General features: G+C 35.2%; 1 protein-coding gene across 3 annotated transcripts in view; it reads left to right on the top strand.

Moving 5' to 3' along the window:
• The window catches only part of MFSD6 (major facilitator superfamily domain containing 6), an 87,611-nt gene that overhangs the window by 66,082 nt on the left and 4,063 nt on the right, over positions 1-17,466 (top strand). For all 3 annotated transcript variants that reach the window (XM_074302843.1, XM_074302844.1, XM_074302845.1), the window contains 3 exons: positions 11,781-11,942; positions 13,582-13,680; positions 16,516-16,796. In XM_074302843.1, the coding sequence (XP_074158944.1) occupies positions 11,781-11,942; positions 13,582-13,680; positions 16,516-16,796 (542 nt within the window). The remainder of the gene's footprint in view (positions 1-11,780; positions 11,943-13,581; positions 13,681-16,515; positions 16,797-17,466) is intronic.

The raw sequence follows: 17,466 nt of genomic DNA, 5'->3' as shown, positions 1-17,466 counted from the left end.
CATTTTGCACCAACTGCAAATTCAATAAGCCTACTACGTTTTTATTGAAAACATTAATAAAAATATTAAACATCATAGGGCCAGCCATGGATTCCTCTAATAGCATACCATTCAAGATCTCTTTCAAAGTTGACATTGAATTATTTATTAATAATATTTGGGATTGGGATAAAAGTTTAGCCACTTTTGCATTCACCTAATTGTAAAAACAAACAAACAAGCAAAAACAACAAAAATCCAACCACTTAATAATGTCCCTTGACATATCTAGTCCCTATAAATTCTCATCTTGCCTGTTTAAAAAAAAACCACAATATTATGTCAAATTCTTTGCTAAAATCAAAGTAAATTAGATTTCTAGTATTCCTGATCTAGTATGACTTATTGATGAAGCCATAATGATTTTCTGTGATCATCATTTTCTTTTCTAGATAGTCACCTTTCTTTTCACAATTCATTCTAGAATTTTTGTCTTCAATATAAGTTCAGTTCAAGGGCTTTGTTTTCAGACTTTATCTTCCAACTTTTTTTTTTTTTTTTAATAAGGCAAAAAGTTGCCCTTCTCCAATCCTACAATATACCCTTTCTACCCCCTTGCTTTTATCAGTTTTAAATCTCTATTTATCCGTTTTATTCTCTAGTAACCAATCTAAATGCCATTCTCCTTGGCAAAAGAAAAAGCAAAAAAAGAAGTGATCAATTCTTCTTTTTCCCCCATTGTCCATTTTCATCATCTCATTCACCCTGATCACAGATCCTGAACCTTCTTCCTTCCCCTCCACCATGATATATCCTTTAAAAAATAGCACAACAACTCTTTATGTCTCTTCTTTTACTTTTACTTAGGTAGTAATATCTATAGAGCTTTCTACCTCAAACCACACTAAATAGATGATTGCCAAGTTTAATTCATTTTTTAAATCAGAAAATTAGAATTAATCTGCTTGGTCCAGGAGACAGAATAGAATCGGTGTGACAGAGGCAAATATGGGCTTGATGCAAAGAAAAACTTCTAAAAAGTTGACCTCCCTATTTCGTAGTGGAGCAGGTAGGTGGCAGAGTGGATAGAATGAGAGGTCTGGAGTCAGGAAGATTTCTTTTCCTGAATTCAAATCTGGTCTCAGACACATAACTAACTCAGACATTTACATTGGGCAATTCACTTAACTTCATTTACCTCAGTATCCTCAAGTAGAGAAGATGGCAAACTACTGTATTATCTTTGCAAAGAAAACCCAAAAATGGGTTCAGAGTCATTCACAACTGAACAACAAATTTGATAGTGGATTCCGCAGAATCTGCTGTTATAGATGGTATTCTTGGTTGGGTATGAATTTAATTAGATGACCTTTGAGATTCTCTGAACTCCATCCATCTTCCAAGATTATGCTATAGAATGCAGGTGATGCTGCTTATTGATAGGGCTCAGGAGAGTATGCATAGGGGTGTTACTCAATATAAAACAGCCAGCATATAATTAGCAGTCACTTCCACATGGTCTATCTCCACCAAGAAAACTTCTGCTATTGCTGTTTCTATAGTTGTTATCTAATAGCCTGTAGCTATTTGGGACTTGGGTATTTGTTCTCATAGTCTATCTTTGTAAGCAAAAGCTTGGTAAAAGACCAGCATGTGACAGCTTGTTGCACACTGGTGGGGATGGGAGGGTCTGGCAAGGGCTGTTATTCCCCAGTATTCTATAGAAGGCCTTCGTGGCTTGATATTATTATTCATTGGGTCACTGGTTTCCCTTAGAATAAAACTCATTACAACTAATTCTGAGATCACTACAGGAGAGACTGAATAATTATACACCTTATGTTTAAAGGGCACAAAATGCAGCCTTGTTACACTGGTAGAAAGGTCATTGAATCTGACTCTGACACATACTATACTGACTATGACTCTGGAAAATCCAGATAATGTCTCTCTGCATCAAGACAACTCCCTAAAATTATAAATTGTAGAGAAGGTAAATTTCTCACCAGCAGTTGTCTACTCATATGCTCTGAAGTAAGTCACTTGAGTGTCCTGTGCCTCAATTTCCTCACGTGCAAAATGAGGATTTAGACACACTCTAAAGTCTATTCTAGTTTAGAATTTTGTGAATCTAAGTTAACAGTAGAACTGGAAGGGGACCAAAAAAATCCATTGCCCAATCTACCAGGTCACAACCCTCCCCATCATCATGTGCTTGTCAAAAGAGCCATTGTCCCAGCATGAAGTGTACATACCTGCTCGAGTACAAGTTTCTTCTTGCTAACATGAAATATTTATTGCATTAGCACCCTCTTTGTAGGCTTAGATTATACAGTTGTGAGATGGATACTGCTGATTCAGGAACTAATATTGGCATGTAAGTTTAAAGGAAATATTTTCCTAGCATATTAAAAAACTTAATAAATCCCATATGACATATTAACAACTACGAGAGGAAAGGGAAGCTACATTAAAAAATGGAGTGAGAATGTTAACAAATGATGGCAAGATGAATATCATTTGTGCCATTATTGGCAGATAGATTCTTGCTCATAACATTTAGATTTCAAGAAATTGGTTCTGTAGAGATTAGTAATCAAGCCAAGCTATATCTTTTTGTGGAAAACAAAAGAAACAAATATTTAGCATTTCATATAGGGTGGGTTTTTATTGGTCACGTATGTTTTATTGATTTTAGGCAGAATTAAAAACTAGAGTTGTTCACACACCAAATGGTTACACTCTTGTCAGTGGCAGTTTGCATAAGTTAATTTTCAGGACCAGCACTTAGGAAGGAGATGAGGAAACAGGAGTTGGATTCTCAGTTTCACTGGTTCACTTAGTCTTTAAATTGCTATCTGAGGATTCAGAATGATGAAACATTGTTTTTGCTTGATGATAGAGAAGTGATGAACACAAAGTGTAAAACACGATAGTTTTTTTAAATGGCCAATGTTAGAATTTGTTTCTCTAGACTATGAATATTTGATACAAGGATTTTATGTTTCTTTCATTTTGTGGAGGAAACTTAGAGGAGAAGGAGTTAGCAATGGGTTTAATAAGTTTGTTAAAAATTCATTTTTTAAAGAGGGTCATTAAAGCATTGTTTAAAATGTGTTGAAGAAAACCGAAGGAAGTTCAGGAAGAAACATACAAATGAAATAATTTTGAAAATAACTGAAAAAATAGTATAGATTCACAGCTCCATGGCCAATCTTTTTTTTTTTTCCTGTTCATCTTATTTGGTATTTGTTCAATGTAGAATTTTAAAAGTGAATGATAGGTCCCCCCAAATTGCTTTTTTAAATGTAGAATTATCTGACTAATGCTTTGTTTGGGATATCAGCTTAATTTGGAACAGTGCTTCTCATTCTTTATGCCTAAATCTCATTCTTTATGCCTAAATCATGGACCCATTTTGATCTTATCTTGGTATATGGTGTTAAGTGTGAATCCATATCTAATTTCTGCCATACTAATTTCCAGTTTTCCCAACAGTTTTTTCCAAATAATGAATTTTTATCCCTAATGTTGGTATCTTTGGGTTTGTCAAAGATTAGATTGCTATAGATGTACCCTTTTTTGTTCTTTGTATCTAATCTGGAACAGTGCTTCTCAATCTGTTGGCCTATGGGCCTCTCAGACGCTTCCAAGCTATTTCTAGTGATTTATGAATCTATGTGGGCACCAAGCATAATCATTTTGAACTTTATTTGGCAGTGACAGAATGTATAGCATGGCTTAGTATGATAAATAAGCATGTATATATTCTGTAGGCAGAATAATGTCTTGCACATGTATGACTGTTTTAAAAATATATATGGATACCTCTGATCAATAAAGTAAAAATTCAAATAAAAATGTTGCTGAAATTTAGAAAAAAAATTTTCATTTAATATTTCTGGCCAAGATACTTGAATGGTTTTTATTTATTATTTTGGTGACCCATGTGCCCAGTGAAAGGAAATTAATATGGCCTAGTCTTTGCCTCAGAAGGAGTCAATTGGTAGTTGTATGTTAGTACTGATATTTGAGGATTAAAATATTTTTAGCCTCTCTAATCCCTTATAATTTTTAGTCTGTCTAGCTGAGAAATTTAAAATGTATAGCTCCTAAATAAACACATTTTGCTCATGTCACCGAATAAATTAGCATCCCTATTTAAGTACATTCAATATAATCATCTGCTACTTTTCCCCACCACTATAAGGAAGAAAATACCCTCTACTTTATTTCTTGTAGTATACAGTATCTTTTGCCACTCATATTCTGAATAGGAGTTGTTTTCAGGTTGCAATATGAGAAAAATTTTTCCCTCATAATACAGAATCATCTTCAATGACATTCTGTTTCATAGTGGCAAAGAAGCAAAACTGGGTTCTCAAAGATCATGTTCATAAAAGGGACATTAGTTCTGGCCATTTGGTGTAGTGGGAAGAGTTCTCACTGGAAATTAACAAAACTTTCATTTGAGTACTGCCTCTGCTGCTAATTTTCTGTGTATTCTGGAGTCTCAGTTTCCTTACATGTAAAATTATATATAAGATCTATTAAGTACTTGCTGTGTGCCAGTCACTGTGTTAAGTGCTGGGCATATAAATGAAAGCAAAACAGTCTCTGCCTTTAAGGAGTTTACATTCTAATGGGGGAAGACAACACATAAGGAAGTGTTGGAAAAGACAGAAAAAAGTAGGATGTAGATGTAGACTGCTGGAAGTGACAGTTTCTCTGCAAGCCAAGGCAAAAAGCTCACCTTTTAGAGACTATAACTGTGGTACCAGTACAAGGAAGGTAGAAGAGAGTGAGACTCTGTTGAAGAGGTATGATTCCAAGTATTTTTAAGCTTGAGGAGGCTTTTTGGATGGTTCTAGCTAAAAAATTGTGCCCAAAGAACCAAACTAGCCAAATTCAGAAAAGCTTTTCACAAAAATATTGGCCACTAGGTAATGAATTTTGTTGTCCAAAGGAACTAGGGCATAGAATAATAATGATCTTTGTAAATGGAATATTCTTCTCATTAGAGACCCAGTTATTTGAAGTAAAATTGAAGTATTCTGACACTGGAAGAAAATTAAGAAATCTAATTTAGCCCCTCGTTTCACAAGTAAGAAAATTCAGATCCAGTGGGGAAATGACTTGTCCAGTATAATACACTCCTTTTCCTCCTGTCCCATTCTTCATATGGTTCAAGTGTCATTTATTTTGACTTTGTAGATGTTGAAGGAGTGAATGAAAAAGTATTGTTTACCATGTGCAAGGAACTGAAGAAGTGATAAGGTTCTGAACTACAGGGTAGCCATATGAGTAGAGTGAAGGGGATGAATATGAGACATGTTGTGATAAAAATTAACAAGAGTTAGCAATTGATTGGCTATGGAGGATGATAGAGAAGGAGTTGAGGACTACACTAAGGTTACAAACTTGGGTGAATGGAAGGATAGTAGAAGCTCTTTATAGAAATAGGTACAATTCAGAAGAGGAGTGAATTTTTTGGAAAAAATAATTATTTCTGTTTTGGGCATGTTGAATTTGAGATGCCTATGACTCCATTAGTTTGTAAAGCCCTTTAGTCAGTTGGTGATAAAGAATTGGAGCTGAGGAGGATGACTTGGGTTGACTTTATTTATCTAGTGTCATATACATAGAGATATCTGTGAACCTATGAGAGCTGATGAGGTCTCCAAGAAAGAGAGTTAATAATGGAAAAGGGAGCTCAGGACATAGCCTTGGAATATACACACAGTTAGAGGATGAGATACAGATGAGAACCTAGCAAAGGAAACTGAGATGGAAACTCAGTCTGGTAGAAGTACCAAGAAAATAGTTCCATGAAAATTCATAGAGAAGAGAATTCCAGGAAAAGAGAATGGTCATTGGTGTCAAGTGATGCAGAAACATCAAGAATATTGAGAATTGTTAAAAATAATAATAATAATAATAATCATTTTAAAAAACAGAGATGTGTTGATATTGAATGATAAGGTTGGAAGTCAGATTGCTAAGGATTGAGATGTATAAGAAGCAGAGGCAACAAGAATAAAAAGTTTTTGTTTGTTTTTTATTTTTTTGAAGTTGGGCTGTGAGCAGGATGAAAAATTGGAAGATCAGAGGACAGCAAGATCAAGTGGGAGCTTTTTAAAATAAACCTGGGCTTGATGGTAGGCAACAGGGAAGAAACTAATAGGGAAAGGCTGAAGATTATAAAGAGATGATTATGGGGCAAACTGCTTGAAGGCACTTTAAAATGATGGGATCAAAGATAAAGTAGAAATTAGTATCTCAATTATGATTACATGTGAAGAAAGATGAATGAGAATGAATTAAGAAAGAATCCTAAGGAGAATTTAGGGAGTAACTAAAAATTATGATAACTTACATTGAAGTTTTTGGGGGAGGGTTTGGACTAAAGCTATAAATTCATTGGAATAGGGGACTTCTGGGTGACGCTATTTCCTCTATCAATGAAAATGACACACAACTGCTGTGAAAGTAATCATTTTATTCAAGACAATTCCAATAAACTTAAGGTGGAAAATTCCATCCACATTCAGAGAGAGAATTAGGGAGACTGAATGTGGATCAAAGCATAATATTTTTACCTTTTTTGTTTGTTTGCTTTTTCTTTTTTTCCATTTTGTTATGATTTTTCTTGCACAATATGACTAATATGGAATTATGTTTAAAGGATTGTACATGTATAACCTATATCAGATTGCTTGTTTTCTTGGGAAGGAAAGAGAAAAAAGTTGGAACATAAAATCTTACAAAAATGAATGCTACAAACTATTTTTATATGAATTGATCAATAAAATTAAATACTATAGAGGGGAAAAGCCTAATCATTTTAGAGAAGTTCCTAAGGCACTGAGATTTGCCTAGGGTCACAAAATTAGAATATATGAGAGATGGAACCTGAATCCATATCTTCCTGATCTCAAAACCAGGCTCTCTATACACTATACCATTTGTTAAACCTTTATTGCACAAGTTTAATGGGTCATATATTCAATGTTAAATTGTTAGTAAAATGTTAATTTTTTTTTAAATCCATGTATCTTTTCTTTTCTTTTTTTCTTTTTTGCTGAGGCAATTGGGGTTAAATGACTTGCCCAGGGTCACATAGCCAGGAAGTGTTAAGTGTCTGAAACTAAATTTGAACTCAGGTTCTCCTGACTTCAGGGTTAGTGCTTTATCCATTACACCAACTAGCTGCCCACCATGTATCCTTTCAATATCTGCAACATAAAAAAGGCTTCTAGATGTTGTAGCAGATTTTCTTTCATTCTCTTGGCAACTGGGTCTACATACTGCCAGAGAAAATAACTTACAATATAATTGGCTACTTTCTTTTCAATAGCTTTAGTCTTTCTTCTTTCACTTTGTATTAGCTATACTTATACATCACAATCCTAGAAGAGAAATGCTTCACCCACTACATCCAAGGTTACCATGTCAGAATTCTTTTCATCATTCATCTTTCAAGTGACCAACACTGTAATTTTATCATTAAGCCTTGGAAATCAGCTACAGTCTTTTCTGATGGCCAGTTAATATCAGTGATCCATTAAGAGTAAATTCCATCTTCAGCTGCTAATAAATTTTAAGTGGCCTTGAAATTCACACTGAGTTATATCTTACACAAGGTGTTTCACTGTTTCTCTTAAAAGGAACCAATTTTTAAATTTGTTTATATTATCTTTGGTGAGAAATTGTGTATATCCAACATTCCATATTTAAACTAAACATCTTGGTTTATACCTTCCCTTCTATATCATTACCCACAGGCATGAATTTATCATTCTCAAGAACTTTAGTGATTCCACATTATTACCTGCTGAGGAAAAGAAAAAACTTCTTTTCAAGGGCATTTCAAAGCTCTCCTCATTCTGACTTCTCTTTATTTCATGATGCTTTCATTCATATATTCTACATTCCATATGGAATGATTCACTTTTCCCATTCTCATCTTACCCATTCTTGTCTTGATGGCTTTGTAGATTCCCTCCTCTAGGCATGGAGTGCATCCTGTCCCCTACAACTCTACCTAGTGTAGCTCTTTCCCATCCATCAAGTACATGCAGTACAATCTCTTCCCTTGATTAATAGCATTGCTTCTCACCTCTTTGAATCTCTTATATGACTTTGTTTGACTTCATGTATATACATAACCATATTTTAACCCCAAATGGGGTCATAAAGAGAGTGAACACACTGAAAACTCAGCAACAACAAATTTGTATTATTTGTGTGCATGTCTCATCATCCCTTATAAGCTCTTTCTAGAGAAGAACTATGCCATTTTTCAATCCCCAGGAGCAACACAGTGAAGGTGATTAGTAAAAATGACTTTTGAGTTCAAACTCACTTTTCCTATAGGTCCATGCTTTTTAAATTTTTTTAGATCTATGTGCAATTGATCAAACAGACAAATTGTACTAATTTCCATTTATGAAATATGCCAAAGAACATTTTAGGTATTTTTGGTTCAGAAGTAATTTATTTCTTTGGAGACATTTTTAAAGTCAACCATAAGCATTTGGTCTAGTTCTTAGCTTAATGTGACTCATCTCAAAGTGGAAAAGAACACTGCATTTGAAGGGCTGAAATTGGGAATCACAAGACTCAAATTGGAATCCTGAGTGTGATGCTTAATTTCTTTGTGACCTTGGTCAAATATTTAATCTCTCTTTGTTTTCCTTATTTTAGAGAGGAGGACATTGAATTAGATGACCCCCAAGGGCCCTTTTAACCCTAAAACTATAATCCTACTACAGATTTCCAATATATTGGCTTTGAAATTTCATCAGTTTGATTCATCATTGTTCCAATGATCTTGTGATGAAGAGATCCATCTACACCCAGAGAGAGGACTGTGGGAACTGAGTGTGGTTCACAACCTAGTATTTTCACTCTTTTTGTTGTTTGCTTGCATTTTATTTTCTTTCTCATTTTTTTATTTGCTTTGATTTTTCTTGTGCAGCAAGATAATTGTATAAATATATATGCATATATTACATTTAACATATATTTCTCCCATGTTTAACATATATTGGACTATTTGACATCTAGGGGAGGGAGTGGGGGGAAAGGGAGTAATTGGAACACAAGATTTTGCAAGGGCTAATGTTGAAAACTTATCCATGTGTAATGCCGGAGAAACTGAGCAAGACAGAGATTAGAGAGTATTCAAAATAGAATTTATTAAATGGAGACATTTACTGGGACCAATAGATCCATGGTTGGTCCCAGGGCTGAACAAGACTATTGTCTCAAAGAATCCAGAACCAATGTCAGATACATAAGATTCTTTATAGGGTAACAAGAACAAAGACATAATGGGGGAGGTACCTGGGTGGGGCTGACCTAATGGGGGGTGGGGGGAGGCACCTAGGATGACTTAAAGGATGGTACTGGAGAGGCTCCAGATATTCTAATGATGTCTAAAATGGATAAAGACCTTTATCCCATCAAACATTAAGTATAGCCTAAGGTCTAAGATATAAGACCTTTATCCTAACATTAAAAGAGAATGGTTATAACCTGAGGCAGAGTAACTTAATTGGACAATTAGGGAAACTGGATCAGGACATTAAAAGAGAACTGTGACACAACAGTTTATGTTTTGAAAATAAAAAGCTATAATTTAAAAAAAATTTAAAAAGAAAAAAAATCTCATCAATATTTGATTTAAGAAAGTATTAGGATTGGCAAAATTATGTTAATAAAACCACTTTACCTTTCCTACAGAAATAATGTGTAGAGATAAATAAAGTAATTATTTTTTCTTTTAAAGCTTTGTACTTCTTATGTCTTGAACAATACTTGAATACTATGCGAGAATACTTATTTGCTGATTATTTTTTAATTCTCTTATCCAAAATAATGAAGAATCCCATGGTAATCATTATATATTATTAAGCACCTCTTAGTACATATCTCTATCATAATCATTGTTTAAATAAAGTTTGTTCTGTCATTCTTGAAGACCTGTGACTTCAGATACAATGATATTTTGACTTGCAGTTGAATTGGATTTAAGTGAGACAGGACTGTACAAAGAAATCGGGTTTATAGATCACTGGAGCTGGATGGAACCTTAAGTTTATGGAAGAGAAACTGAGGTTTCAGGAGGTTATGATTTGCCTCAGTTTATAATCAGTTATTGAATCAGAACTGAAACTAAAAACATTGTACTCTTGACTTGTATTCCAATGCCCTTTTCTCTTGCTTATTCAAGCATTGATCTTTGGAGGGTATTTTAGTGGTAAAGTAGTTATTTGATCTTGAAATGTCATGTTTTTTATTTTATGTTTAAAGAATGCATCCATTAGCCACTATAATTTTGCTGGAATAAAAAAAGAGTGTAGATCAGAGGGCTTTATAATATGACTTAAACTAGTCTAAGTCACTTTTCATTTTAAAATTCTTGATCTAACCTTATCCCCTCATAGTATATATGAGGATGTCAGAGCCCATAGAGCACAATCATAGATCAACTTTGTGAAACTTAGTCCCAATCCTTTAAGAAATTAAAGTGTTCTAATACTATTACAGAAATTCATAAAACTGCATAACTAATCTGTTAAATTCAACAATTTGCAGTATTGAAACATTGAATTATTGGAATTCATTTGCACAATGAAGTTTTATTATATTTTATACTATATTATTTATATAGCTATTATTATTATATTTATTTTTATTATGCATTAGTGAATTTGTTTAAGATGCAATTCCCTGTGGCCTTTAACTTTGTCTCTGTGAGTGGCAGCTTTATTGCTCAGACTCTTCTCATACAGCCATCAATGTTTGGGAAACTAATAGAATCTTTCTGTTGCTAGTGATGCATATGCAGGTGTCCATGTAACTGATTAGACTTAATCTTTTGAGGGTCCCTTGATCAGCAAGGATATCAAATCAATCAATAATTAATGAAATAAAGACAGTTCTTTGGAAGAACAAATATTGAAACTGAAATCCAAATACTTTAGCCACATAATGAAAAGATCAGATTCACTGGAAAAAACCCTAATGTTGTGAAAGATTGAAGTCAAAAGGAGAAGGGTATGGCAAAGGATGAGATGGATGAATAATGTCATGGAAACAGTGAATATGAGTTTGGACAGACTTTGGGAAGTAGTAGTAGAGAATAGAAGGGTCTGATGGCTATGTCCACAAAGTCATGAAGAGTTGAATATGACTGAGCCACAGAACAACAGCATGCAGGAACTAAGCAAGAGTCTTAGCAGTTTATGTAAAACCCTTTAAGATTCCCAACATATGAAGATACTGAGAAACTAAAACTCTTTTTATCTTCCTGTCTCCAGTACCTAATATAATGCCTTTCACAGAACTGATATTTAATATTTATTGATTGGACAGCTAGGAGTGCTGGTCTGATGGTACAGTTAGCCCTATATCACAGCTTTCCCTGTGATACTGATATATCTCAGGTCAGGTTAAGAAATTAAATGAGAATTTTGGGTGAGTTTTGCAGAAGCCACAGACAACATATGAAAGCCAGCAGATGACAGAGAAAAAAGTTTAGAAACTTAGAAATGCAAAAATATCTGTATAGTATTATATAATATCAATTCAAATTTTACAGTAAGAATTGTAAACACTCCATAAAAGAAAAAGAAAAAAAAAAAATCAAACTTTTTCTTTGGCTAAGGAAAAAAAAGAGAGGGCCAAAAAATTTTACTAGAATTTTTCAGATGGGGGGATGGGGTGGTCACCACACCTCCAATCCCTACAATGTGAAAAGGATAACTGTACTTCATTTTCTTTTTTTACCCTAGGTGTAACCCATGCAGCTATCTGGGCTGCTTGCATTTCCTATCTCAGTGCAGCTGTGCCTCCAGAATTGAGAACTTCAGCGCAGGGAATTCTCCAGGGACTTCATTTGGGTTTGGGAAGAGGATGTGGAGCTATGATTGGTGGAGTTTTAGTCAATTACTTTGGTAAGTAGTGGTCTTTCTCTTAGCTTTTTTCAAATAGCTTACTATTTTTTAGAGAAATTCCAAAAGAACTTCATGAATTATTTGAGGGCTTTTTTTCCCTTCGTTTATTTTTCTAGACCAGAAACTTGTCTTCATTTCCCTTTTGATGTATTTTGTGCTAGTATAATTTTAAGAGACTTTCCTAATGTTATGGGTGGGCATAAGTGCTAACTTTTTATTAATTGCTATTCACTGACCAACTATACTGAGGATGAGTCATATAAGACCAAGCTGCTTGCTGAAGCCTATATTTCCTTGATAGAAGAGGGTCCTTCCAGATAAGGGAGCAGAGAAATAATATGTTTGGTTGAGTTAAAGTAGTCTTGCAAACTGTTCAAAACATATAAGGGAGTTGGGGGGGAAGGAGACATAATTCAGTTAGAGTTTAAATCAAAGCAACATACATAACTCCAGTCTCTGTTGGTGTCACAGTCCAGGTGTCTGGTTCATTGTATCAGGCAGTACTTTGGGGATCTGTCAGCTCTACTTAATTTGGCAGCTTTTGGGAACAGTTAGATAGAGAAAGTGATAGAGAACTGGACCTGAAAGCAGTAAGGTCTGAATTCAAATTCAGTGTCAGACACTAGCTGAGTCAATTAATCTGTATCTTTTTCATTTTCCTCATATGTAAAATGAGGATAATTGAACCGATTCACAGGATTGTTGTGAGAATAAAATCAGTTAATATTTGCAAAGTACTTTGAAAACCTTCAAATGCTATATTATTTTATTTAGACTTATGAGTACATCAGTACAGGGAGCTCCAAATGCAAAGACTCCCTTTATTAAAACAAATTAGCAATTTCTACAATGTATAGTTTTTAAAAATATGCCTAGGGACACAGAAAAGTAAAATAGTTAATCCAAGATATTTCTGCTGGTTTTTGACCAGGTGGAACTTCAATTCAGATCTTCCTGACTTGGAAATCGACTCTCTAATTACTGTGTCTGTGAGCCTCTCATATGTGCAATGATGAAATGAAAATTGCTGCAGAAATCTTGATTGTTAAATTATTTAATGGAAGGTGAAAGTTTGTTAAACCAGAGGCTTCAAAGTCCTATAATCTGAATATATTCCTTGCCATCTCAAGTAGATAATAATAGGGACACCCTGAGGATCTGTCAGAGGAACCCTCTTTATAGATGAAGAGAGCTATAGAAATCATCTTGCATAGCTCTTTTTACAAATGAGGAAACTCATTTCAGTAGATGGAAAGTAGCTTGCTTTAAATCACACAGTTCTGTGGTAGACCCAGATGTAAGGTCCTAACCCCTAGTCTGATCCATTTTCTGCTTTATCATTCTGAAACATTTTCCTCTTTGAGTTTGTCTCACTATGTGACTGATGGAAACCAGGTATTAGAAAAAGAAATACGGGGAGGCGGGGTATGGGGGGGGGCACAGTGGATAGAGTACCAGCCCTGAATTCAGGAGGACCTGAGTTCAAATGGTCTCAGACACTTAACACTTCCTAGCTGTGTGACCCTGGGCAAGTCACTTAACCCCAGCCTCAGAGGGGGGGAAAAAGAAAAAGAAAAAGAAATACGGTCCTCCTTGCATTTTGTGCTTATCTAAGAATTCTGTTGACTAATTTTTATAGGTGCTGCTGCAACTTTCAGAGGGATTGGAATGGCCTGCCTAGTGATCCTCTTACTCTTTGCCCTGATACAGTGGCTTGCGGTCCCAGATGAAGAAGAAGGTAAGGTGTTCTGTCCCTACTGCCATTCCTCAATGCTTGGACCTTATGAATGACCATGCATAGCTCTTAGAAACCCAGACAGGCTAATATACCATCTGGCAGAATTTTGCATCCCTGATTCTTCCCAAATGTAGTGATGTTTCTTTATTGGTGTGTGGACCTTTTTAGGCCATGCTATCTCAACTATAGAATTTTGGACTAGAAAGGACCTAAGTCACCTAATCAGTTAGTCTCAGACTCAGATATTTTGTTTTAACTGGCTCTTGTTCAAAAGAATCTTTTTGTTTTGGATAGAGGTATGATTGGGCAGTCAGGTGGCATAGTGGATAGAGAGCCAGACCTGGAATCAGGAAGACTTATTTCCAATTTGATTTCAAATCTGTCCTTAGACACTAGCTGTGTAATTAATTGGGCAAGCTACTTAACCCTGTTTTTCTCAATTTCCTCATTTGTAAGATGAGCTGGAGAAGGAAAACAAACTATTGTAGTTTTTTTGGTGAGAAAACCCTAGTGGGATTATGAAGAATTTGACATGACTGAAACATATGAATTACAACAACAGAATTGGGAGAGACTTTAAATTTCAGTATTGCATTAAAGTGAATCAAGCTGATATGTGTATAAGGCTTAAAATATCTGGAGGCCAGGGGCAGCTAGGTGGTGCAATGGGTAGAGCACCAGCCTTGAATTCAGGAGGACCCGAGTTCAAATCTGGTCTCAGACACTTAACACTTCCTGGCTGTGTGACCCTGGGCAAGTCATTTAACCTTACAACTGCCTCAGCAAAAAATAAATAAATAAATAAATCTGGAGATCCATTTACTGGATCCACAGAGTAGTAGTGTTGTTCTCACTGACATCTGTATGGCAATGGAATGGAATACTTTTGTAGAAGGGGTCAGTTTTAGAGTAGCTTGGGAAGGTTTATATGACCTAATTCAGAGTAAAATGAATGCCCACATCCAAGAGAACAATTTATACTACCAAAACAAAACAAAACAAAACACTTTGAAAGTTACAAAAGAATGACAAACCACAATCGCAGAGAATCATTGATGAAATATGCTATCCACCTCCTGACAAAAAACGGTGTTAGACTCAGGGGGCAGAATGAGATGGATAGTTTTTGAGTAAGGTTATTTGGAAATTTGTTTAATTTAACTATGCATATTTTGTTACCAAAAGCCTCTTTTCCGAGTGTAGGGGCTGGGAGGAAAAGAAAAGAGATTTTTATTCATTAGGGAAAATATCTATAACTTTAAGAACCATTTACATGGCACTTTGTAATTTACAATGTATGATATCTGACTTGATCATCACAATAATGGCTTGAAGTTGGCCAGATAGGAATCTATCAGAATATAGAATGTTAGAACTGAAAGAAGACCCTTAGAAATAATTTCATTTTACAACTGAGAAAACGGATGCTTAGGCAGAAGTTAAATGATTTCATCAAGGTCATCCTGTGAGTTAGCAGCAAAGATGATACTAGAATGATGGTTTCCTATTATGGTAATTTTACCGATGAGGAAAAAATGAGGGCTTATAAGAATGAAATGGCTTTTCCAGAGTTGCACATCTAATGAGGTATTGAAAGCCATGCCTTTTGACTTCCAGTTGTTGTCCATATCTGACTTTTTGTGACACCATTTTGGAGTTTTATTGGCAAAGATGAATAAAAAATTGGTTTTCTCTTTTCTTCTCCAGTTCATTTTACAGATGAGGAACTGAGGCAAACAGGGTTAAATGATTTGCCCAGGTTTACATAGTAAGTGTCTGAGACCAGATCTGAATTTCTTCCAATCTTGTTTTAAAAGTTATGAAATTTTAGTTCTGAGATACAACTCTGTCCCGAATTAAGGTCTTAAATAAAAGTGTTAAACAAGATGGAGTCTCTTTTAAAGCAATATGGAGATTTGATTAAGATGTGTCATGTTTTATTGCTTTTATAGCTACCCTATAAAATATGACTCAAGCCATGGGATAAAACTGGGTTCTAGGACAGAACTCACCTCCTAATTGGCCAAGTTTTCTCATTCCTTGTTGGATGTACTGAAGCATTTCTGTTCAGAGAACCAGAAGTGTTATTGAAACCCTCGCAACTGAGTTTAACAGAGTTTAATTCAATAAGAAGCAAATCTCTATTTTTTCCCACTGATCTGACTTGGGTCACCTGGCTCCCTAACAGCCTTGGTTCAGGGTAATGAGGATTTCTCTTCCCATTCCCCTCACATGTATCAAGTTATCTAATTCAGAGCATCAGTTTCACAGAAGTGATGTGGGGACACAGTATCATTTCCTGAAACTGCCTTTCAGATGTCCCCTTGAAATTAAGAGAAATGGAGATCAGACTTTCATAATATTCATAGAACTTTCATAGAAAAAGTTCCAGTTTGCAACTTCAACAATACATGGGTAACTTGAAAACATGTTACATTTTGCAAATCCCATTAAGTTGGGAGTCTGAGTATAATATGCTTATGTAAGCTACACTAATTTACCTCATTTCTCCCTCCTGCCTTCCCTGACTTCCTTCAGGTCTCAGCTAAAATCCCACCTTCTACAAGAAGCTTTCCCACACCCATTCAATGATAGTGCTTTGCCATGTTCATTATCTCCAATTCATCTTTTTGTATTTTGTGTGCACATAGTTTGTTGTCTTCCCCATTAGTTTGTAAGCATCTAGAGAACAGATCCCCTTTTTTTGAGGTGGGGGGAACCTTTCTTTGTATAAAAGAAAGTACTTGCCTGGTACATAGCACTTAAAATGGATTGACTTGATTTATACTATAAAGAAAACTCTTCAGAGTTGTTTTAACTTTGCTTTTATTTCAGATAAGACAATGCTGGCAGAAAGGATTCCTGTTCCTTCCAGTCCTGTCCCCATAGCAACTATTGACTTAGTGCAGCAGCAAGCAGAAGATATCATGCCTCGCCTTGAACCCAGACTTCCTCCCAAGAAAACCAGACATCAGGAAGAACAGGAAGATGTGAACAAACCCGCATGGGGCGTCAGCTCTTCTCCTTGGGTTACTTTTGTCTATGCGCTTTATCAAATTAAAGAAATGATACAACTAACCAGAACTAGCCGGGCTTCTGAGATTCAGCCTTTACAGGTAAAATTCTTTCTACACTATAAAAATGAATGTCCTCTTAAAAATATACATATATTTTTCCTCATTTTTTTCCTCTCGTTGATCTGATTTTTGTGTGTGTGTGGTGCAGCATGGTAGAAATGTATATACAAGAACTGCACTTGTTTTATATATATTGCTGTCTAAAGGAGAAAAATTTGGAAAACAAGATTTTGCAGGAGTGAATGTTGAAAACTCTCTATGCATGTTTTGAAGTAAAAAGATATATTGATTTAAAAAAAATTTTCCCCAATGTTAAACTATAACCCTCTTTTTAGCATTATCTTTGAAACTTAGTTCTATATCATAGTCTTTCATTTTGACAAGAGCAGGGAGATGACAAGGGATGTTGAGAGATGGCAATTCCATCTATATAGGGAATTCCTTTTATGAGAAAGGTAGATTGGCAACTCCCCTGAAATGTATGAGCTACCCAGAACACTGAGGTAATGTGGCTTGCCTACAGTCACACAGCTAGCTAATAGGTGACAAAAGCAGGGCTTGACCCCTGGTTGTCCTGATTCTAAGGCTGATCTTTTCCACCATATTACATTCTCTCATCGTCTTTAAATAAATCTCCGTGTAGTTTTTCTTTCTAGCACTGGAGTATGTCATTTCAGGAATAGGGTAGATTTATGGCTCCTGCTCAAAG

Source organism: Sminthopsis crassicaudata, chromosome 3 (genome assembly GCF_048593235.1).
Source record: "Sminthopsis crassicaudata isolate SCR6 chromosome 3, ASM4859323v1, whole genome shotgun sequence".
In the NCBI taxonomy this organism is placed as follows: domain Eukaryota; kingdom Metazoa; phylum Chordata; class Mammalia; order Dasyuromorphia; family Dasyuridae; genus Sminthopsis; species Sminthopsis crassicaudata.
This window is presented reverse-complemented; position numbering and strand designations above follow the sequence as displayed.